This window comes from Eupeodes corollae, chromosome 3 (genome assembly GCF_945859685.1).
Source record: "Eupeodes corollae chromosome 3, idEupCoro1.1, whole genome shotgun sequence".
In the NCBI taxonomy this organism is placed as follows: domain Eukaryota; kingdom Metazoa; phylum Arthropoda; class Insecta; order Diptera; family Syrphidae; genus Eupeodes; species Eupeodes corollae.
In genome coordinates this window covers 117,561,747-117,586,696 of record NC_079149.1, presented here as the reverse complement: position 1 = coordinate 117,586,696, position 24,950 = coordinate 117,561,747, and the positions used below count along the sequence as shown (strand labels likewise).

Here is a 24,950-nt window from a genome sequence, read left to right as displayed (position 1 = left end):
GACGACAGTGGGGCGCACAGTGACCCACCTTTTATATGCCTATACTCTTCCCTTACATATATATTGACTGTCAACCATTTGTCACTTGACCCATAAAATCTTAGCCAAAGAACAATGAGTCCAAGGGAGGTTGGTATTTTCTATTTTTTTGTTTACTTGTTTTGTTTTTCTTCTTCTTTTTCCAAACAATTCGTTGGAAAACAAAAGTATACAACTCACTGTGAACGAAAGGGACAGCAAAAAAAGAACAGCATAACATAACAAAAATGATGGAGAAACGATAGCCCAGCGCAGCGCAGCACCAACAGCCTTGAAGGGATGCTGAAATAAGGCTTCTTTTTCTTGGTTCAGAATATATAAAGGGTGTTTTTTTTTAGAGGTGTATAACTTCATTCGAAAGATAATCTTCTGACATTGTAATTTAAATATAATTTCTGGCATATGACCGCCCTGGCGGGCTAATAATCTTATCTAGAGGTTCAATTTTTGATTACTTTTTCTTATATTTGTAGCCGTATATCGTCTCGACAATAACGTGGCAAATGTTGCGCTCCAAGTAGTCAAGCGTAGACAAAGGGCGTCAAATACCCCCACGGAAAAAAGTCAGGTGATGCGGCGTTACATCAAACGGTCTTGGAGGGCTTTTCACGGATCCGAAAAATATGATTTCCAAACCTTTATTTTCCAATAAATCAATTGTGGCACGAGGCATGTGACAAGTTGCGCCGTCTGGCAAGCATTGTTTTTAAAGAAACCCGAACAAATTATTCCACCAACTCCTACAACACACCAAACAGTCAGTTTTCGTAGATGTAATGGTTTTAAAAACATACCCTTAAGAACGATCATTGTTATAAATACAGCTGTTTATTTATTGACGTATATATTTAACCAAAAGTGAGCTTTTGAAAATTAGAATCAACGGAATTGCTTTCTCAAACCAAGTAAAAATAAATCACTGGACAGCTGACAAAATGGCCGCCAGTTAAAAAAAAAAACGCTACCAACATTAAAATTACAAATAAACAAAAATAAAGAAATAAATTAGATGGCTCAAAAGTCCGTTGAGAACTATGGCCTAGTGATATTCCTGTGTGCGAGTAATGTTGTCAGTGATGGAGGGGACCTACAGTTCATATGCCGAATCCGAACGGGTAATTTGAGAAAGCACTTTTGACAAAAATTACTATTGGAGGATTTATCAATTCCTCGCAAAGGGCAGTACCCGTGCAAAAAAAACTTTAGATGGCACAGGTAGGGATTGAACCCAAAACCTCTTTCATTACAGTCCAACGCACTAACCATCACGCCACATGTAAAATTATATCTCTCTGAAGAAACACCCGTTAGAATATAGACGAGTGATGCCAAACGAGGTTATAGATGGAATCAGCCACAGCAACTGGTTATAAAGTAATGCATTTTGTTGAATTATTTCATCTGCGTTCCTGTTCCAATATTATGCAATCCTATGCAGTTGGTTTAATTGTGTTTGTTTTTTTTTGGTTCTTTCCCTTTTTCCTTTTTTTCAAATAATGACACAGTGATGGTTGCCTGTAAATAGGGTTGAAAGAGGGTTTGGTTGGTAACCGGGAAAACTTAAGCTGCTCTCATCCCCCACCCCACCCGCACTCACAAACTGTAATACAAATTACAAATACTTTTGTTTTCCTCAATTTCTTCCATCACTTACAGGTTGTTTCGAAACACTGCATTAACTTGATAAAGAAGTTAGATTGAAAATTCTCAAGAAAGTTTAGATCAATTTTTATTTTTAGCCAAACTTGGAAATTTCTCTCTAATTTCGCAAAGTTTAACTCTACAAATTTGTATGAAGGAATTTATTGCACATTTTTGTCTGTGAATGAATTATTTTGAATTTTAAAGGCTTACCGAAAAAAATTGTGGAAAAAAAATAAAATATAACTTTTATATTTATCAAACACTTTTAAAAAATAGAAAATACGTCTTGCCAAACTGATATTTAAATTATTGGTCAGTATTTTGATAAAGAATTATCTTAAAAACTTAGTCAATTTGTTTTTGGAAACAGTAATTAGTTGAATGGTCAGGTTAGCGAAATATTACATTCAAAACAATTTGGTCAGAAATCAAATTGAATATAGAGAGTATACAATTAGTTGATACGTTGAGATGTAGATGTAGGCTTAATTCGAGTTCAGAAAAATATTTGTTTCGAAAAGATTGATTTTGCGATGTGTTGTGTAGTGCATTTGTTTTCTCAGAAATTTTGTTGGCAAGTCAATACATTTGGACAAAAAGCTTCATGTCATTTAGTTGCCTTTAGTTCTTTTATTTTATGTAATAAAAGTAAACGTTTTTGATAAACTTCTGAAAAATCTTAAGATTTTAATATGTGTTTGAAATTTCTCACATTGCAACAAAATATAGTTCTAAACAAATTAACAAACTATCAAATTCCCTTGATTTCGATGGTTTAAGAATCTTCTTAAAAATTCTACTTTAGGAATTTTTGGTCAAGCATCTGGAAAGAAATGTATTCCTCACAAAATTTTTAGGGTCTTTAACAAGCGACTGAGTAACTCAAAATAAATGTCAAATCCCTCGACAATTTGTGCCAATGTGAAAGTTAAAGCATTTAAGGTGTTCTACAAGTCAAGGCGTATAACTTTTAATTTCATCGCATAATTGTAATTAAAGATCCTAATAGACATCAACTATGTCCCGTGTAAACGAACTTTTTCAGATCAAAAAAGCAAAAAGTGTCAAAAACTGATGAATACATTATAAGTTGTTTTTATCTTAAACTCTAAAACCTACAAGAAACGATTGACAATTTAAAATAACGCTGCAGATTTGTATGCAGACTTTGGCAAAAGACTAACAGTCCCGTCATTTTTGTATACTCAGAAACAAATCATTTAATTTTATGAGGGGTTTGAAAAAACTATACTTTTAAAAGTTTTTAAAAGCTCCAATTATTTTTACCCAATTTCCCTCCATATTTTAAGACGTTTAAACCTATTTAAGAACAATTATTTTTTTCTTGACATATCCTCCACATGTATCGATGTGACAAAATTGTGTTGCAATGAATTATAATCATGAGTTTCAAACCCCTTAGGGACTCTATTCCTGTATTTAAACAAAAAAAAAACCCATGTCATCTATTCCATCTTAAAAAACATAAATCAGCCCACTCCTTTATATTTATATTTCTTAGAACGTTGACCCTTTGTTAGCTTAGATAAAGCATAAAAAGTTTGGACAGCCCTGATTTGAATTATTATCAATAAAAATTTGTAACTTTTGAAGACCGGGAAGGAGTTAAGATGTTTTTTAGGTTAATGAAACACGATTATCATTATTTCGCGCCATTATTTCTTATCACGCATCATAAAAAAAATAATATAAATTATTTTGAATGTAAGAATTTACAAGAGCTCGTTTTTGCTCGTGGATGTTTGTTTTGGGTGATTATGTTTTTATTTGTTTTTGTTGTTTTGATGTGCTAACAAAATAGATTTATGTAAGGAAAAGTCATCTTTTGTTTGCTTGTAAGTAAAGTGCGAAATAAATTATGCTTTAACTATCTGCTTCCTTGATGTGCGCAATGCCAAATACAATACGCATTTTTTTGTTTTGCTAAACGAAGTCCATTTTTTTGTGCATGTAAAAATATTTGAAATAAAGAAACATACAGTAAAACCCGCTTAAACCTCAGAGGATTGTTCACTTAAACAAATTTTAAAAAGAAAAAATGTTACCTAAAAGTTTTACAATTAGAAAATCAAGTACTTAAGGTTAAGGATAAAGAAAAACGAAAGCGTTCATTAATTTTTTTGTTTTCTTTCACTTAGGTACTTGCTACAGATGTATATGAACTACAGTGTTGGAAGATATAATATAAACAAGTGTCTTCATCATTTTCGATACAAAATGCATAAGTATTTTTTCGATATATTGAGTATTTTGTCGTTAGTCTTTCTTTATTTTAATCGTATTTTATAATGCTCTTAAATGGCAAAACTGTTTTGTTGAAACAACTTTTGGTTTTTCCTAAGTTTAAACCAATGATGATTTCGCCTGGAACAGTTAATAGAAACAAGCTATTTTAACTGGTACTCAAACATAAAGTTTGTTTATTAGTTTGTAAGATATTTTATTTTCGATATTAAACAACATTTTTAAAAGTCATCTAGTATTTTAATAAGCAAGTGTCATGAATTACATTGTAATCATTTTGAATGCGAAGTGATGACAAAAACTAAGACAAGCTGGAAAAACGATGGTTGAAACTGCAAAAACCTTAAACTGTTCGAAGAAAAAAGTATTTGAAACTTTACATTCATCCCTAAAGAAGAAATAAGATGTAAAAAAAGAGAACCTTCTTCACATTTTCCTACACGATTAGTAAGAATATGTAAGAAGAAACCATTTCTTTCTTTAAGACAACCCAAACATGTATTAAATGGACCAGTGGCAGCTAGAACAATAAGAAACCAACTTATAGAAGCAAGTCTTCCTCGTAGAAGTCCACGTAAAGTGTCACTTTTCAACCAAGAAAACCATTATACAAAGACTTCCCTTTGCAAACAAAAACTTACACCGAACTTATTGGAATAACCTTTTGTGGTCGGATAAAACGAATATCAATTTGTTTACCTCATACTCAAAGAATTAGAAATACTTTTACCGTTAAGTAACTTTCTTACCGTTAAGTAACTTTCTTACCGTTAAGTTACTTTCTTGCTAAAAACAATGCCATTCTAATGTTGTTTCTATTATTTTTTTTTCCAAGATAAAACAACATAATAATCACAAGTCTAATTTGTATCATTATTCTCAATATTATATTTAAAAAAAATTGTTGCATTTAAGCAATATATTATTAGTGTAGTTTTTATTTTCCTACTTTTCACAAATAAAATAAAAAGAATGAACACAAAGCTTGTTTCTATTATTTTGTCCATCATTGTATATAACAAGTATTGCATTGATTTTTTATGAAATTTTATTAAATTTTTAATTTTTTCGTTGCTTTCAATATAATGCATATATTTTTGTATGCCTTAGAGTGGTTACCCCTACAAAATCGTTATGTTGTTTTAATTTTTTTTATAAAAAATAAAAACCTAAAAAAAAACTACTCAAAGTTGGTAAAAATTAAATTTTGACCTTTCAAAAACTCGAGATTATGGCTTCAAACTTATTATATCTTATAAGAAATATTGTTTTCAACATTCGGTAAAATTTTGAGAAAGATCGAATTGATAGTTTTTTTTTTTTTACAAAAAAAGTGATTTTCGACTCAAATATCTTTTCAAAACTTTGAGTTATTGGTTCTAAACTAATTTATTTAAAAAAAAAAATGTTGTCAACATTCAGTAAAATTTTGAGAAAAATCTAATTGACAAGTTTTTTTTTACAAAAAAGTAAAAAAAATACTTTTCAAAAATAAAAAAATATTGTCTTCAAACTTTTTTTTATTGCACAGAACACATTGTTTTCGATATTCAGTAGTATTTTTTACTTGCGACATATAGGAACTATATGGCAAGTTTTGCATTCGTGCAAAATTTCGAACTCGAGATTTTAATCAAACATGATATTACGATGATAGAGAAGTCGAAAAAAGTGGGTCCCGCGATTCCGTCCGGTCGGTTTTGTCTGTCTGTCCACGCTCCTACAGCCTTAACCATTGGGTCGATTGAGTTCAAACTTGGAAGTTAAGGTTTTGAGCAGATTCGCGTTAGGCGTTTTTTTCATTTTTTTTTTAAGATCAAAACTAACAGTGGCCACGATACAATTTTTTTGGTCAAAAAACGAAAATTCGAATTTACTCAAAAACAAACCGATAGATTTTCTTTAAATTTTCTCTAAAATTTTATTTTTTAACTTGGCTTCTTTTAATTAGAAAAACAAATTTTTGTATTGCTCAGGAAAGGTACCGCTCATAGAACCGTTATTTTGTTTTTTAATTTTCTCAGCAACTTATGAACTGATTTTAATAATTTTTTTTCTGAATAAGCTCTTATATTGCTTTAACAATATTTGATTATCAAAAGTGCAATTTGTTATTGTTTGGATTTTTAAAAAAATATTGAATTTTATTTTTTCAAAATTCGATATCTTAAAAACGGGTAAACATTTTTTTACGAAATTCAAAAGTATAGCGTATATTAACAATCTCTAAACAACTGCGTACCAAAAATATTTTTAGAACAAAATTGAAAAATTTTATATATAAAAAATTAATTTAAAAAAAAACCGCTCTAACGATTTTCAAAAAAAAAAATTGAAAAATCAAATGTTTTTTTATTTATAAAATGGCATTTAAATTTTTGAAGACAAACTTATTTTTCGGCCAAAATTTTGAATCTTAAAACAGTTTTTTTTTTTTAATATTTTAACTGTGCATGAGCCCGAAAGAACGCATTATTTTGACAAAATTGTAATTACATTCCTAGCTTTTATCGAAATTAGTGCATTTGGTACATATTTATGTATTTTTGTAACTTAAATTATTGTAAATACCAACGATGGCCGCCCGTGTAGCGCAACTGTATCGGATAAACGAATATGATACATTTAATCAACAATCTATTTTAAAGTGTCTATCAAGAAGTATTTTCTTGGTAACTTTGTATATGTGATTTTAAAATATTATTCTTGACAAATATGGTTGTTTCACACATGATTTACTTTTCTTCGAATAAATATTTAGTACAAGTTAAAGAAACGGGCCTGAAAGAGTATATGTATTTTCTATTAGAATCACTTTTTCAACGTATACACATCATACCTATTTATAAAGGTATTACGTACAACTTCTACAACTACTGAGCGTCACTTCTAAACTAAAATCCAAAACGTACAAAAGCCTGACTGTTCGTATGCTTGTTATTTTTTTAAACTTTAACAAAATAAATAAACTGAACGTAAAAACTCCATGTTTGCGCTGAAAACTTGTAGTAAAGAAGGAATGTAGTATGCACTTTCTAACATTCCTTCATTATCATCATAAACATGTCCTTATCTATATATCTGCATAAAGCTAAGCACACCCATGAACTATTCTTTATTCGTTTTAGACATCTACCACGCTACGCCAACGACTCGGCATCAGGTCGGTCGCCCTAAAAGTTTCTGCTCATGAGAGTACCATGGTTTTCATATACAAAGATCGTGCGGTTTTTTTTTTGACAAATTAAATGGCATTTATATCTTTGAAGACAAACTTATTTTACAGGTATATTTTTAAATCTTATATAAGACCTTTTTTAAACAGACTCTTAGCATACAGGAGCAAGTTCGTGCGACCCAGTCGTGCATTTTATTTTTTATTACCCGTGGCATGATGGTTAGTGCGTTGTACAGTCATGCGAGAGGACACGGGTACTGCCTCTTGCGGGGAATTGACAAATTTTTGCCATGAAAAGTGCTTTCTCAAATTTGCCGTTTTAATTCGGCTTAAAACTGTAGGTCCCTTCCATCCCTGAATGGTTGAGAGTTGTCCCACCAATGTATTTATATAAATTTAAAATTAAAATCTACAAAAATTAGTACTCAAATTTGGTAAAAATTAATGTTCGGTTCTTGATATCTCTCAAATTAATTTCATTCATCCAATTTGTAAGAAATTAAGAAATGCTACTAAATTTTTTTTTTAAATTTGTTTTAGACTAAAAATCTATTTAATAAAACTAGATTTTCAAACTAAACTATTTCTTTATATGGAAAAAAAATGTTCAAGAATAATTCAACTGACATCTTTTTTAACCCAACACGAAAACCTACAAACTTTTAAGCAAGACAAGTCGAAAAACGGGATGCGAACTTATGAGTGTGGGTTGCACCCCAGCCTCTTCTTTTATTTGAAATGTGTTTCGTTTTTCACTTAAGGAATTTTTGTTTAAGTGGAGAGTTTAAAAAAAAAATTATATAGTCAATGAATAGTCGGCAGTAAACAAATATTTCAAACCAGCGGGTTTTACTGTTCTGTATAAAGTTAGGTTGTTAATTTTGTTACTGTTTTATAATTTTGAATTAATTTTCTTCATCAAAAGATGTAAGTTAAAAATGTTCTTGAACGTTACTTCATGCAATGAGTACAACAAAAGAAATGATCACATCCAAGTGGTCAGAAATTGATGAAACAAGATTTGGGAGTGATGCTGTGGAGCTATAAATTAAGATACATTATATTTAAATGAAACAACAGCAACTTAAGTATGCTTTCACCAAATTGTTGTTGATGAATGTAACTTCATTGAAAAAGAAAAAAACAACGAATTAAATTAAGTTGCGAAACACCCGCTATATCTTTTTAGTCCCAGAAAATTCGCCTTCGGTTGATCCACATCAACGAGAGGTTTATTACGTTTCTTTCAATGGCTTAATTGGAATCAAGCACGCATCGGGAAGTGTTTATTGTGCTCTCATTCTTGTTTCACATAATGTTGCTATTTTCAAAAAAAAAAGTTTTACTTTGTTTTATGTGTTCTGATTTTCATTTCTCTAGGTTTTCAACTCTCGCAAAAAATTCACATACAAAAACCGAACCATTTAAAAAATAGTAGTTTCTGAGTTCCCTCGCCGCCGACTCTGTGATGGCATTGTGCTGGTCTCCTTTGCTTTAGTGGCGTTTTGGTTGCGTTGCGATTGTAAATACAAAAAACAAGAGAGTAAAAAACGCTTTAGCCAGCATAATTTTTCCAGCTCTACTTTATGCTGCATGCAAAAGAGCCGTCTCTTTTATTCTATATGTGCATAAGTATAGTGTGTGTTCATTAAGTTTAATGACAATGGATTTAATTGCAATTTCCTGTGCCCTAGAAGCCGAAGAGAAGCGAGAAAAGATGAAAAGAATTGAAGAAATGTTCGAAATTGGAAAGGGTGGTATACAGGGCACAGAAACAGATTGTACCGAAACATAAATTACCCCAACGATTGAGAACCGAGACTTGAGAAGCGAGTGAGCGAGTTTTCTTATAATTTACACTCAATATAATTGAAAATTTATGAAGTGACAGATTTTTCGATGTAATTTTACCACTAATTGGGAATTTGAAATTGAGGGGGTTGGGGGATGATTCAATCGAAAATATCATCAACTTCAGCATCATCATCCGCAGCAACAGCAGCAGCAGCAAAGGAAGCTTCTAAAGAAAAGCAAAATATGGCATTAATTAGTTTGTTGTTTTTGTTGTTATTTTATAGATATACATAACTGTGTACAATTTATGAATGTGTGGGTATTAAGGCTGATTTTTCAGTCATGATAAGGAGTAAAATTTTATTGAAAAGACGATGATGCAATTAATAACAAAAAAATAGAAGAGTATGCTATAGCCTGCTCGCCTAGCTTGCTTCAAGTGCCAGTTAATTGCAGAAAATGATGATAATTAGAAATTGATCAATTAGTAGAATTATTAAAATAAGCCAACCGACATTGCACTTCTTCTAGCAGAGGCTGTGTGTGTCTTTGTTAGTGTCATTTCATGAAAACAACAAGGGTCCAATTATGTATTTTTTTTTTAACAAAATTTAACGATTTAAGAACGCCTTTAACAAAAATTAAATTAAAAATTATAAAGTATTAAAAGAGTAGTGAAGAAGGGTCATCCATCACCAAGTGAATCATCATTCAAAATTTACAAGAAATAAACAAGTTATCATGTTGTTCTTCTCAAATAGGGTCCATCATGTGAAATGTTTCATAAAGAATGTTTCTTAAAACAATCTCAAGTTCTCTTAAAAGGTTCCAATAATACTAGAGTGACCATATGACATTGATAGTTTTTATACAGATATAGACATTAAAATAGACATAGACACAGTTGCTAACAGTAAAACCAAAAATAAAACAACAAAACGCATTAGAAGTAGTTTTAACCGTTATCAAAAAAAAGTTAGACTTTTCATGGAAAATAACATGGGTTTTATTTTGTTTGCTTGTTGATTGTTCGGAGATGGACCGTTCCTTAGGTAAGACTGTGTTTTAGATGGTCATTAAAATAGAAACACATTGGAAAACAGACCTTAATATTTAACTAGTATCAGAAATATTAGTTTTTATATTTTTTTTATTTTTATAAAAAGTTCACTTCAGGAAGTAAATTTAAATTATTTTAATAATATTACAATTAACTCATGGGTTACGGTAAGCATTGTTTCCTAGAAGAGAAAACTTTTATTTTAATTCTATGAAGTGAGGAAAAATGTTGAATGGAAATACCAAAATAATGAGCAGATCTCTCAAGTTCATTCCAAAATCAATGGACCACTGAGAGCCAAAAAACAGAGGGAAAACCAAGGAAAACAACCCCAAAAGTGACCAAAAAAAAAAACAATCAAACTACAGCTTCCAATAAATTCCAGAACTTTTCGTAAAAGACTTGTTGAAGCCCTTTCTAAGCAAAACAAAATATAACAACACGGTTTAAATACACCCACGATCATTTTGATTGGAGTGGGCCAGAAGGAGGCAAAAAGTGGAGGAATTTTTTGTGAATGGGCAGACAAACCGATAGAAGGCTTAATTTAAAAGAACTGAATCCCAAATGCATCCAGAAAACAGTCAAGAATGGTGGCGGCAGTATCATAGTTTGGGATTTAATTTTGTTGGTATGGCGTTGGACGAATACATTTGATTGGCGGCATTTAATCAACATATGAAGGTGAATATCATGAAGGATACGATGCCGCCTTAAGCAAACGAGAACCTGCCTCTCAAATGTGTTCTACAGCAGGACAACGACCCTTAGCACACATCCAAATCTGCTCTAAAGTATTTTACGGACGAAAAAATCAGTGTATTGGAGTGGTCATCCTAATTGCCTGACTTAAATCCCATAGAACATTTTAATGTGCGGTTGGGAAACATTTAACAAAAAATTAAACTGCACTGTGTACTGACTCAATGTCCAACAGATGTCACACTGTAATCAAAGCTAAGGGCCAGAATAGCTTTGCATTTAATTTAATTTTTTTAAATCTTTGTACCTATTTAATTTTCAAAACTCTGTTTGGTATTTCTATTTTAATGTCCATATCTGTACTTAACAAACTGGTGCTAATTTGTTCCTGTCATTTGTGTATAAATTTGTAAAAAATATTACTGAGTTTAATATAGTTAACTTATAAATTTGTAGTTTGAGTTTCATCGTTAGAAAACTGCAAGAACGCCAAAATTAAAAAAAAAACTTAAAACCCAACAACTAACACAAAATCTCATTTTGAATGTTATAGATTTTGGAGTTCTTAGATATTGTAAATTTAGTTTTAAAAATTATAAACAACTGAATTTCCTATTTTGTGACTTGTTAAATACTTTTGATATTTTGAGTCACCAATTAGAGAAACAATCGCTCACTAGTGATGAAAATCAAAGAACGAAACTTTTTGTTCCGTTTTTTTTGAAGAGTTTAAAACATATTTTGATGTTTACAAGAAAATTAAGAATATAAATATAAAAATATTTAGCTTAAAATTTCTTGTAAAAATTAAAATATCTGATCTGATTTTATGCCGTTATTTTACATCAAGCAGTATGGCATTTGCAAACATTTAATGTTTGTTGCCGTAAAAAAAATAGGAAAAATATAGATACTTATCAGCTTATCATCTCCGTTTAAATTGGTTTTTAAAAATACCATTTTATTTCGTCCTATTTAAGGACGTATTAAATCAAATGGAGATGTCTTACAGTTTAATATTCACCTCTGTAAGGTACCAGCCCATACAAAACATTTCCAAAATAACATATCTAAAGAACTTTCAAAAAGAGGAACGAATTTACTTTTGCTAGAAAATAAATCTAAGACTACATGAAAACTCATTCTTAAGTAAGCTACAAGAAAGAAATTTTATCGGTTGTGCTTAACTTGTAGGCATGTATTTCGATTCTCATATTTGATGATGTCAAGAAGTTTTTGCAAATTATTTTTACAGAAGCTATATGTATGGACAATAGGATAAGCAGATACAGATTGCCCTATCACAAAAGCGGAGTCTTCACTTTAGAGACATTCTAATGATAACTATTCCTGAAATTATATTTATTATTCATAAAAACATCGAATTGTATAAACAAACTCTAGATCCATGTTATGTCCAATAAAAATTAACAATTGTTTAACGTTTTCTTGACAACCTGCAGCTTAACATGCTCTAAAATTTCGATTCCACATTTAATGCAGGAAACAGCAATGTTAATTTGTTTCCGAAGAAGAAATCTCTATTTGGGGTATCCAATTTAAAGGCAAATGTACATCTTCTTTAAAGGATCTTTAACTGTGAAAAATAAATGCTAACCAAACGAACAAAAAAATAAAATTTGTTTTAACTGCTTCCTTAAAAAAATTTTGTTAGCTTTGAATATGATTCTTATCCATGTAAATTCAACAAAATGTATTCTTTAAGATTTCCAACAAAATTATTACAAAAAAGTAATTTCTTTTTTTCAAAAACAAAACCTCACTATTTTTCTACCTATCTTTATTCAAAACTTTGAAATAATAATAATTTTTTTTTTTCAGTTTTAAAATAACTTTTCTGTGGCTATGTAACTGATTTTAAAGAAATTCCAGCTTTCAAAAAGAACTCACAAAAGAAAAACTAAGAATTCTTGTGAAAAACCCTTAAGAAACTTTTCTATTTATAGCCCTTATTATATTATTTCTTTCCAACAGAGCGTACGAAATTTTTCCATCGTTCTTGTAATAAAACTTATTCTTTTATATTTTATCCGTGTATTAGAACATCTGAAGGCAATTTCATTAATTTTGAAGAAACAAAAAAACAATGTAATCCAAACTCACAATAGTGCATTATGTATACAAAAAAAAGAAACAAAATTAGGACAGCATCAACTCGCAATTAATTTGAATGTTTACAACCTTCTTCTTCTGTCTATTGTCAGTGAAGAAAAAGGGAAAATGCGCACAAAAGCAAAGCTATAAATTCCTCCACCTACCTCAATCGAAAGATATACTTAAATATACATATAGTATAAAAGAATTCAGTGGCAGAATAACGGATTTTAATATTCAAGAAAAACGAATAAAAAAATGCGTCCACATAAAAATGAATGAAAAATCAGCCAAAACGAACGACGACGACCGACGTTGGAACACACAAAAAAAACCGCTCCCAACACCGACCAGCATCAACCCTCAAAATGACTGCCTCCATATCTCTTTACAAGCTCAGAATATGAAAGTACACAAAGGTGTGATGTGCGCTCCCAAGGCTACCACCCTAACAATTTACATGCATAACTGAATGTATAGTCAAGCGAGCGTACGAGAAATGATGATAAAGAGTCGGGGGTTGATTTTGATTCAAGCCTCCTTAAATGTTTGTGTTTTCAAAAAGGCCATCTCTGAGAAGTGCGGGTATTTGTGGAATGTAGATCTCATTTCGTGTAAGCTCCAAACACAACAAAAACAACTGAAATAATCCAACAAAAAAAAAAACAACAAACGAGCACACCATAAACATTAAGGGTTATACCCACCAACCTACCTATCTACCTACAAAAGTTAACCGACACCGGGAGGGTACTCTTGATGAATATATAGTACAAGTATACTGAGGGCTAGGCTGCGGCTGATGATGACTGGCGATGTAGTGGCCTGGGTACTACTGTATAAAGTTCCTGAATCATGGCAGATTGCTGCTAATGTTGTTGCAACTCTGGCTCACTTTACTGATACTCTTGTCTGCTTTTAAGCCAAATTGTGTTTACCCATTTCGTCGTCGACACAAAGTGAATAAATGCTTAATAGGATATGGGCGCGGCATTATGTTACACCTCAGCTCACCTCACCTCAAATGAAATTCATCCGAGTTACACTTAATTCCATTCCATACCAATTTTACCCACCATGTACATATAATTTTAGTCATGTATTCTTAACTATATGTCGAAAAAAGTAAAAGACAAATTAATAAAACAAAAAACTCTATTTTTGCCAAGTTGAAGGATTTAATATCCGTTTTTTTAGAAAAGTTTCAAGGATTTATTCATATCAAAAAAAAAAACACCCAAAAACGTTTTAAACACCCTTGCAGCCCACTCACACCAACCAATTCAAATTTTAAAAATAAAGTTTAAGGACATTTGTCTATGTTTGATTTTCAGTATTAAAATCCTAAAATGTTAGAATTTTAGTTTGTCTTTTTGTTTTTTGTTCTTCTCTTAGTTTTTCATTAACCAATGCACTGAACATCCTTTCATGCGGAATATACAAACAGTGACGACAAATCTGTTGTGTATACTCTGTCTCTAGACGGCTTCTTCTATATCTAAACACCAAAGTGTGCTCACGCTGAGTAGCATTGGTGTTGAGATAGGCTGAACTGAACTATTTCACAATTCGAAACTATAGAAGCATGAATAATTTATTCGAGAGTGTTTATCCTTGTCATTATGATTTTTCATTTTAGATATCTCTCTAAACTAATCCACTATCCTTCTCCTAATTCTCCTCCTCATCATTATCATTTACCCATATCCACTCTACTCCACCTCACAGACCCAGACCCAGCTCAAGCTCGAGCTTCGGCCTCCACATCATCCCTCATCAGCATCCCCATCTCAATCTCCTTATTATGTATTTTTGAGGTGATGCATCTCTGTGATTATGTGTACAAACGCAAGGATGCTTAACACTGAGGTTATGCAAATGGAAAGTGATTTAGTTTTTTTTTTGTTTTTTCATAAGTTCCTTTTTTAATTTTACTAAGAACTTTTTTTCATCCAGCCGAGAAATACAAATGTTTGCTTTGCTAGCTTTGAATTTCGTCAAGTGCCCAGAGGGAAGGAAAGGGGGCAGGCAGATGGCGATAAAATGGACGTTCAGAGAAAAAAAGTTTTGTAATTTGTAGACATTTTAAAGTATTCTCCACTTGTAAGGACATCTTGAGCAAAATAACATTTCTTTTTCCACTGTTCTATCGTTTTCGTCATGGTCGTTACAATAAGCCAGGAAATCTTAAGGCGCCTTAGCAGCGGCCGAGGACGAGGACGACTAAGTTTCAAGAACAAAATGTTTTATGAAGCAATATAATCGTACAAGAAGAAACTCATTGAATTGAATTTCATAATTGTTTTTAAAACTTTTACCTTCCTACATCCCCCTCCCCCTTCTAAAAAACATCGAAAGACAAAACAGGTCAAATATTACCTTTGTACATTTTCCTTGAAGGTGAATGTTGTAAAGGACTCGAAATTATCCTCTCTTCTATAAAAACTTTTAAGTTTTATAATTTCAAAAACAAGTTACAATAATTTCATATTTTGTTTTCTTCTTCTTCGTTTTAGGCCCTTGCTAAATTCCAGACGTCACAAAAAGTCACAACAAAAACCGGCATCGAACAAGAAGAAACTCTTCTTAATGAATCTGCCGCCATCGAAACATCACTCAATTTACAAATTTTCGATTTGGAAAATGAAGTCAAACAGCTGCGTCACGAATTGGAACGTGTTCGTAATGAACGTGATCGTATGTTGCAAGAAAACTCCGATATAGGACGAGATAAGTCTGACAATGAGGCGGAAAAAATAAGACTTAAAGCAGAGTTGAAAGAATTGAAATTCCGTGAGACCCGAATGCTAACTGAATATTCAGAATTGGAAGAGGAGAATATTTCACTGCAGAAGCAAGTGTCCAGTTTAAGAAGTTCTCAGGTGAGTTTTTATTTTGTTTTAAACCAATTATCGGATTTTAATCATTTTATTGTATTTTTGTGAAACCGTAGGTTGAATTTGAAGGTGCCAAACATGAAATTCGAAGGCTCACTGAGGAGATGGAGTTACTTAACAATCAAGTCGATGAGCTAGCTAATCTTAAAAAGATTGCCGAGAAGCAGATGGAGGAAGCCCTGGAAGCTCTACAAGTAAGTCTTCGTTTAAATCAATTTTATCGAATATAACTTAACTCCACCTCTTTTTCCTAAGGGTGAACGAGAAGCAAAATATGCTTTAAAGAAGGAACTCGATGGACATATCAACCGAGAGTCTATGTACCACATAAGCAATCTGGCGTATAGCATCCGTTCCATCGATGAAAACGCCGGCGGTAATAGCGACGGTGAAGAAGAGAATTTAGCCCTGAAACGTCTAGAAGCCGATCTAACAACCGAACTGAAATCACCCGATGGCACCAAAGTGGATCTTTTCTCGGAAATTCATCTAAACGAACTGAAAAAACTGGAAAAACAATTAGAATCAATGGAAAACGAAAAGGCCCACATGACATCTAACCTGCGCGAAGCCCAAACAAATCTGGATAAGAGTCAAAATGAATTGCAAAACTTTATGTCAAGGCTGGCGTTGCTAGCAGCGCATGTAGATGCTTTGACACAATTAAAGAAACAAATCGACACCAAGGATGATAGTCTTACGAAAATGGCTAAGAATAGCAAAGACAAGAACGATGAATTGAATTTGAATCAGAAGTTGCGTGATGTTCTGACGCAATATTCAAATTGGTTTACCCTAAGTTCCAAGGAGATCGATGGCTTAAAGACTGATATAAGTGAGTTACAAAAAGGTTTGAACTACTCTGATGCTATGGTAACGTTGCGCAATGAAATTACGAATTTGAAAAATAAACTACTGTCGACGGAACAAAAATCATTGGATCTGCAAAGTGATGTGCAAACTTTAACTCACATCTCACAGAATGCTGGACAAAGTTTGGGTTCGGCTAGGTCGACATTGGTGGCGTTAAGTGACGATTTGGCACAATTGTATCATCTAGTCTGTACTGTGAATGGAGAGACGCCAACAAGAGTGCTGTTGGATCATAAGAACGATGACATGAGGTAATGGTGTAGGTAGTTTGATGTAGGAGAACCAGATAAAGATCAGTCTCACTTTTGGCCATTTGAATTTTTTTTTTAAATTTTATATTGTTTTGTAATAAATTAAATTTACGTTTTTAGTTTTGAGAACGACTCACTTACCGCCATTCAGTCACAATTCAAGTCCGATGTGTTCCTATCAAGATCACAAATTGTCGAAGACCTTCAGGGCCTGGCTGATTCAGTGGAAATCAAAAAGTACGTTGATACGGTCAACGATCAAATTAAATACCTTAAAACCGCTGTGGAACACACAATTGATCTTAATAAAAACAAAGTCCGAGGCGATGTCAGTGAGGGTAAGCCATTTGGGTTTTCTCTTATGGATGTCCTATTGACACCTTTGCTTCCTCTTTAGACAAATTCAACCGTGAAGAAATCGAGGAATTACAGGAGCAAATTATCAAACTCAAGAGCCTGTTGTCAACGAAGCGCGAACAAATCGCCACTCTGCGCACAGTACTCAAGTCCAATAAGCAAACTGCCGAAGTTGCACTCACCAATCTCAAGTCAAAGTACGAAAACGAGAAATTAGTTGTGAGCGATACAATGTCCAAATTGAGAAACGAACTGAAGATCCTAAAAGAGGATGCAGCTACATTCTCAAGTAAATATTTATATTAAAATTTTTTTTTTTTAACGAAACTTTACTGCCATTTTTTTCTTTGTAAATTTTAGGTCTACGTGCAATGTTCGCAGCTCGTTGCGAAGAATATGTTACACAGGTCGATGACCTGAATCGTCAATTGGAAGCAGCTGAAGAGGAAAAGAAGACCCTCAATCAATTGCTAAGACTCGCTGTGCAACAAAAATTAACGCTGACACAACGTTTAGAGGAAATGGAAATGGATCGGTGGGTTAATTTTCGTCGATAAAAAAACAAAACAAGAATATATTAATAGCCCAAATTAGTGAGTTTGGTTTTGTGAGAAAGATGAGCATCAAAAACAAGCCAGAGAATGAAGTATTTTTGAGTTTTAATTTTCATTTCTCCGTTTATGAATCAATTCGAAAATAAACAATAATCCATTGAATCGAAATTCCTTCTAAAAAAAAACATTAAAACAAAATAAACAGTTTTATATTGGTAAGAATTGATTTTCTCAGTCGATGTGCATGTGCATGTACTAACCTGAGAAAATGCAAAGTACTTTGCTAAAACCTCTGCAATAAATATGCGTCACTAACTCTTTTATATACATACATAAAAATAGAAACGTACTTATTTTTGTTTTATTATAAGAACTTGTGCTAGCCAAAAACAACGCTTCGTATCCCCGCTTTTCAAAAGTTATTAAATTACCCAAATGTATAGTTGGTTTATATAAATAAACAATATGAGAGATAGGTTTTTCGAAATGTATTTATGTATCAAATTTCAGAATCACTAACTATGTACAGTAATTTTTAAAGTTATAGGAAATAAGTTTATTTATTGAACAAAAAAATATTGTTATAACCAATATAAAAGTATCTTATATTGGAGTTCGTCTGTTTTAATTCGGATTGTATCATATTATGTAGTAAATTATGTCATAGGAAAGGTCGACATAATTTTAATAGGGTCTTAGATGTCACTAAATTTGTAGGAGTCTTTTTATGAAGCTAAGGTCTTTAGTTTTTATACAGCTCAAGATTTCATTCTTGAATAGATTTGATATTCTTTGTCGCTTAGTGGTTTCAGAATTCAGAAGTCTTGACCTTGTTCTTTGATAGCTTTAAAATCTTTAGAATTGATTGAAAATGTTGGTTCCCCTCTTATAAAATTGAGCTTTATATTTCATGGGGATCTTCACCATTCTTTTATGATGCATGACTTGAATTATGAATAAAATGGAGAAGGGTAACCAAGTGGATGTTAATTATACAGATTTTGCCAAGGCATTTGACAGTGCATCACCATATTCTGTTTAAAAAAAAAAACTTTACAATGCCGGGTTTCATTCTAAGACGCTTAACTAGTTAAAAACATATTTATCTTATTGTTGTCTGTGTGTACATATTGATTCAAATCTATCAAATCCTATAATTGTTTCATCAGGAGTTCGTCAGGAAAGCCATTTAGGACCCATTTAGGACTTATTCTTCGTTTTTATTATCGACTTACCTTACGTACTTCAAACTCAACGTGTCTTCTGTTTGCAGATGATCTGAAATTTTTAGACGCATACAGATGTGAACATTCCTAATTGCCAATTATTTTTTTTTCTCTCCGCCAAATATCGATTGACTACAATGATAACATTTGAAATCATACACTTGAAAAAGTAAAAAAAATCTTGGAGTTATTTTTGACTATAAATTGAACTTAACAAAAATATAGAACATTTAGTTAACAGAATAGACTGAGCCTGTTTAAGTATATTGTTAACTGTAATTGATGTAAATGAATAATTTAATTTGCTCAGTACCAAAGCATCAAAATTGATATTTTTCGAAAAATTAGTTGTTGAACTTTATAAAGATATTTTCTAAAATTTAGTTAATGTGAAAAAATATAAACGCCAGTAAGTTTTCGTTAAGAAGTTTGTAGTTTCTTAAACTTTACAAAATCGATTTCGAAAGATTGCCATTTTGAAATTTTGTAATTAATTTGAATGCAGTTTTTGCACTTCATTCAAATTGATTAAATATGTAATTTTTTTTTAGGTTTGTTTTTGAATTCATTAATTGGCTTCAAGTTATTACTTTAAAAATTACTAGTACTTTTTTCGGACAGAACTACATGCCTTAGAAAAATTACCTGAACGGAATCTCGAACAATTATTGTAACCAAAACTGGTAGTCATCTCGTTTTTTAAGCGCCTACTTGTTTACCTTATTAGCTCGAAAATAATGTTGAAATGCTAATTGTATTTTAGAGAAAGAATAATTGGATATGCAGAGGACAATTTAGAAAAAAAAACAAAACCTTATTAAAAACAAATTTAAGTACAATGAGTAAAATAAAAAAGAATACAAATCTGGAAAGAGCTACATTAACTGAAGTAGGCAAACAAAATTAACTTGCAAATGTAATCAACATTTGTAGAAATAACTTAAGAATATTAATTCTATACTTATGTACGTAAGAAGGATACATTTGAGACATTACTAAGTAGGAAATAAAATGCCTCCATCTCTGATGGTAACCCAAATACTCGGGTTTTTTAAAGATATAAACTTAAAAGAAGAACTGTGCAATGAAAACCTAATCCAGCTCTTTACAGGGAGTAATAGAAATGTATATTGCAGTGATTATTTTAAGAGTCATTGGCTGACTTAAAAAACTTACTTTTTGGACAAATTTAGTGATAAGGAAGGATAGTTTTTGCTAAAGCCGGAAAAAAGCCACCTGTTTTAATATTTTGTGCATAGACACTGCTAATAACTGTTGACATTTTAAGTGTTTAGGAATTTTTGAGGCAACATATTAAGCCTTCAATCAAATCTAAAACATTGTTATAAATATATGTAATCTTAATTTTGCAGCTTTGTGTAAAAAATCATTTATAAAGAAATGTACACAAAATAATTGTCCCTTTTTTTAAAAATAACAAAATGTTCTCCCCGCTGAATTAAATGTTATCTTTTATAGCTAAAGTATAGAATAAGCCCATTAAAATTAATCTAATAAATATAATTTTATTTATTTTTCAGTGAAATGCGACATGTACGTCGACCAATGCTGACACCTCGTGGTGCCAGTGGCAAATCATCATTTTCTCGACCATCACCACGAAATCCCTCAGCAAACAATCAGAATCCCTTCTAACATAAAATCAGCGTGCAGCGTAAACTTTTAGCCTTAGTTTATACTTTACTTAAGTTATAAAATGTTTGTTAATTTTATTTATATCCCTTTTTAAGAACAAAGAATCAAGGAAGAGAAAAATAGAGAAAAGAAAACAACTTATACACACAAACATCGTTATTTACTAAATATTTCTACAAAATAAAGTCAGACTAATTGGAGAGATTGCATAAACGTTCCTATTGCCACAACGTCCAATATTATTTTACGATTCAATAAAACAAAATGCAATGAATCAAATAAATCAAAACAAAACAAATAAAAAATGTGGCATTATATCTCCAAATGGAACGCAATAAGTAAATAACGCTTATTGTGTTATTCTCTCCAATTAGTAAACTATGGTTAAAGTTATTATTATTAATATTATTATTATTATCAGTATAAACGGTACGTTACTTAGTATTTCAATTAAGATTAGGAAAAGTGAAAAGAAAATGTTTTGTTTTATTATTATTTTTATTTTGTTTTTGTTTTTTATATAAAAAGAGAACAAGTTCAATTTTCCATTGGTATTTTGTTTTTCAAGAAAAAGCTGTACGCAAAATTCAGTAAAAAAACATTTAATTTGATTATTTTGTTATTTGTTTTGTTTTTAAAATTGAACAAATTAATACACATATTATATTTGTTCTTCATATAAAATTAGAAAAAAAAAAAAAAACAAAATAAAATGCAGCAGATGAAAAAATTAAAGGCAGCAACAATATTTTATAGTCTCTAAGACAAAAACGTAATATTTATTAAACTAACAATAAAACAAAAACATGAACTAGTTAATAAATAATCTGAAGTTAAGAAAATTTAATAAAATTACTATAAAATAACAATAACAAAACAACAATTTTATAATACAAAACAAAAAAAAATGAATAAAAACTTTGAAAAGTAATATAAATTATTTAAAAAAAGAAAAACTAAATAAATCGTCCATCATTAAAAGTGAATTTTATTGTTTTTTGGTTAATATATTTTGTGACTTTGCTAATTATTTTCTACAAACAAACTTTATTAATCTATTACAAAAGAAAAACAAATTTTATCTATTACCTTTAAATATATTATTATATTTGAGAAATATAATTTTTTTATTTCTATCAATATGTCCTTCCACACACGTACACACACAAATCTATTTGTTTATTGTTGTGATTTTTCATATTTAAAAAAAAAATAATATAAAAACAAATATATGTATTTAAACGAACAAAAAAAAGTAAATGATGAAAATGTATTTAATTATATATTTAAAAAAATCCAAACCAAATAAAAGTAATATAAAACTTTTATTATTATACAAACAAAACACAAAAACAAAATGAAAAAAATATCATATTAAAATCTTTGGAATCTAACATTTTACTATTAAAGTCTAAAGAAAAAATAATTAAAATGATAATTGTTTGTTTTTTTAAAGGATTTAAGTTTTTTTTTAAAGAATTTTGATGTTGTTTAAATATTTATCATTTGAAGTGATTTTTTCGTTTGTTTGTAAAATAAAATCTGGAATGGGGAAAATAAAATTTTATAATAAATAAATAAAATCTGAATATTAAAAGTATACAAAATAAATAGACTTTATTCAAGAAAATTAGTCTTATCTAGAATGAATAATAAGATATTTCGTAACATAAACTCTCATGAATTTTGTGGTTCAAATTTAAGCATAAAGATCGAAAAATAAAAAGCTAATGAAATAGTTTGGACTTTAGCATATTTGATGATTAATTGGACAGATGATAATCTGGATTGTCGATTGACTGGAATATCGATTGAATGTTCTGCAATTTAAATTGATAAGGTAAAGTGCTAAAGAGGTTTTATCTATAACTCGGATATAAGCAGATGTTTTATTTTTATTGTATGTTTTGAAACGTTTTGAAATGAAATGATTTCTAATTTTTTGGATTTTTATATTTTGACTTGGTCGAAAAAGGTTGTGTGTAGTATTCAACGAACTTAATAGTGAAGACTACCAAAGTAGAGGAGATAGATATCTTAGTTGGTTAACATCACAGCTATTAAAGCTTATAAACGTTTATTAAGACTAAAACTTGTTTTAATCAATAACAAGTAAGTAAAATAATACCTTTCTGTCATGTAAAGCTTGGTTCTTTAATTTGAATAATATGGAATTTGGTCATAATTCTATCATGTCGAGTGAAATTTTGTCCACTATTTAAGATTTTATTCGGAATTAAAGCGAAGTGCAGAATCTAGCTGATAGTGTTTTTCGTATGGGTTATAGGCAACCCTAAAATGCGTTCAGTCTAAAATACCTTTGTTTTCGCTAAGAACAAGCAAAGACAAGCTAACTTTATTTAGACAGAGTCATCAAAATAAAAGGTTCAACCAAAGTAAAGCACTGTTTTATATACAACAACTAACTATGTGAAAAAGAACCACAGATTGAGAATTTTGACTATTTTCACTTTAAAAAAATAAAATTCTTTTATGAAAGAGAAAAAATGGAGATAAGAAATCAATTGTTTGAAAAAAGTTTGGAGTAATTCTAATGTCGCAAAAGCTTAAGAGCTTATTGTGAGAGGCTAATTTAAAAAGAAGTTTATTCGAAATCAACTGAATTGTCTTCTTTCAGAAGATTGATTTTTTTATGACAGGCTTATGAAAAAATTCGAAGCAATGCTCGTATTTTTTGTATGATGTTTTGGAATATTTTTTTATTTTCTTTCTGAAATAAATAACAAAATAAATACGAAACTTAACAGAATTCGATTAGGTCCTCTTGATAATTTAATTTTTGAACATATTGGAATGGTATGGCCCTAATTTCAATACTACTGTAGACTTTTTCGGTCTTAAAAAAATAACTACGTTAAAAAGTAATTAGAACCACATTTTTCACGTGAGAAGTGTATACCCAGTGTAAAATAGGAAGTTAAAATACAAATAAATTGACATTTTTATTTTTGCTGCATCAAAAATATTCAAATAGTATCTTCTAGAAAAAGTTTTTACATCGAAATCCCCCTAAACAAAAAAAAAAGTAAATTAGCTGAATTTTCAAAAGAAATAATTACATGAAAAATATAAATTTAAATTAGGTTGCGTAAACGCCAGTAGCTGAGTTAAACTAAATAATTATAATATGGTAGAATGTTTAAATCCGTAAATAAATTTAAAATATCATCAAATTGGTACCGAAATACTCTACAATTTTAAAAGTAACTAAAAATATACCCAAAAATTAGATCAAAGTTTGTTTGTAAAATAAAATTTATTAATAAAATATAAAAATACAAAATAACAACCTTAACCAAATAAAATGTAGCAAACAAAAGTTGAAAACAAAAATTCAAAAATAACTCCAATTTATCATTTTTGCTTAGAAAGCCTTTTAAAAGTTAAAACCCATTTCAGGTTAAAAATACAAACGTTTTATGCTCATACATATTTATTTCTACATTTCTACCTGACTTCCCCTTATATTGTTGTATTTAAAAAAAAAACAAAAATTAAGAAAAAACGAACTTTAAAAAAGAGGAAAATAAAATAACCGTCGCAATAAATTTTTAAAAAATAAACTTTATCAAATAAGTTGGTTAAGTATAAGAAAAAAAAATAAATTAAAAACACAATCTATACCGAGCCATTCAATTGAATTTATTGAAACACAAATGAAGACACATTATTTGTTAATATATAAATTCACTATAAAGACGTACACCGTTTAAGAACCAAGAACAAACAAAACAAAAAACTTATTTAACAACAAATAAATTCATGTTAATTGTAATTATAGAATAATTTATTTATAGAAAATATGAATATTATTCAAATGACAAATGCATTAAAGAAAAAACTTCGTTTGAAGTAAGACTTTTGAAAACCAAAATAAAATGGAACCATCTAAAAGAACGAATTAACGAATTTTTGATGAACAAACAACAAAACAAACATAATATTAACTTTTAAATGTATCAACTACATATACATATGGTATAACATATGGATTCTTGGATTATTCGATTTTATTGTAATTTTCACCGTCCCTTTTTGATCATTACGATGTAATACAAAAGTTAATACAAAACTAACAAATAACCTACAAATAAACTGATATTAAAAAACTAAGTTTAACGTTAAATTAATACAAAAATCAAATAATAGCAAAAATTAAATGGAATCTAAAAATCGAGAAAAGCTATTTTATATCCTTGTTATGTTTCAATGTTTTGTGTCAATCTTTATGTTTTTAGTTTTTAATTTTAAATAATTTTGAATGTGGTTAAGTATATTAATGAAAAAAAAAACAAACAAAATAAGTAAGAATTTTTGT

At 30.1% G+C, this 24,950-nt stretch overlaps 1 protein-coding gene across 1 annotated transcript in view; it reads left to right on the top strand.

The window, feature by feature from the left end:
* The window catches only part of LOC129952755 (protein bicaudal D), a 66,957-nt gene extending 42,339 nt beyond the window's left edge, over nucleotides 1-24,618 (top strand). Inside the window, exons 2-8 of the mRNA XM_056065568.1 lie at nucleotides 15,314-15,679; nucleotides 15,751-15,888; nucleotides 15,950-16,818; nucleotides 16,939-17,156; nucleotides 17,216-17,464; nucleotides 17,536-17,710; nucleotides 20,497-24,618. Of these exons, the coding sequence (XP_055921543.1) occupies nucleotides 15,314-15,679; nucleotides 15,751-15,888; nucleotides 15,950-16,818; nucleotides 16,939-17,156; nucleotides 17,216-17,464; nucleotides 17,536-17,710; nucleotides 20,497-20,611 (2,130 nt within the window). The 3' untranslated portion in view covers nucleotides 20,612-24,618. The remainder of the gene's footprint in view (nucleotides 1-15,313; nucleotides 15,680-15,750; nucleotides 15,889-15,949; nucleotides 16,819-16,938; nucleotides 17,157-17,215; nucleotides 17,465-17,535; nucleotides 17,711-20,496) is intronic.
* Nucleotides 24,619-24,950: the final 332 nt, after the last annotated feature.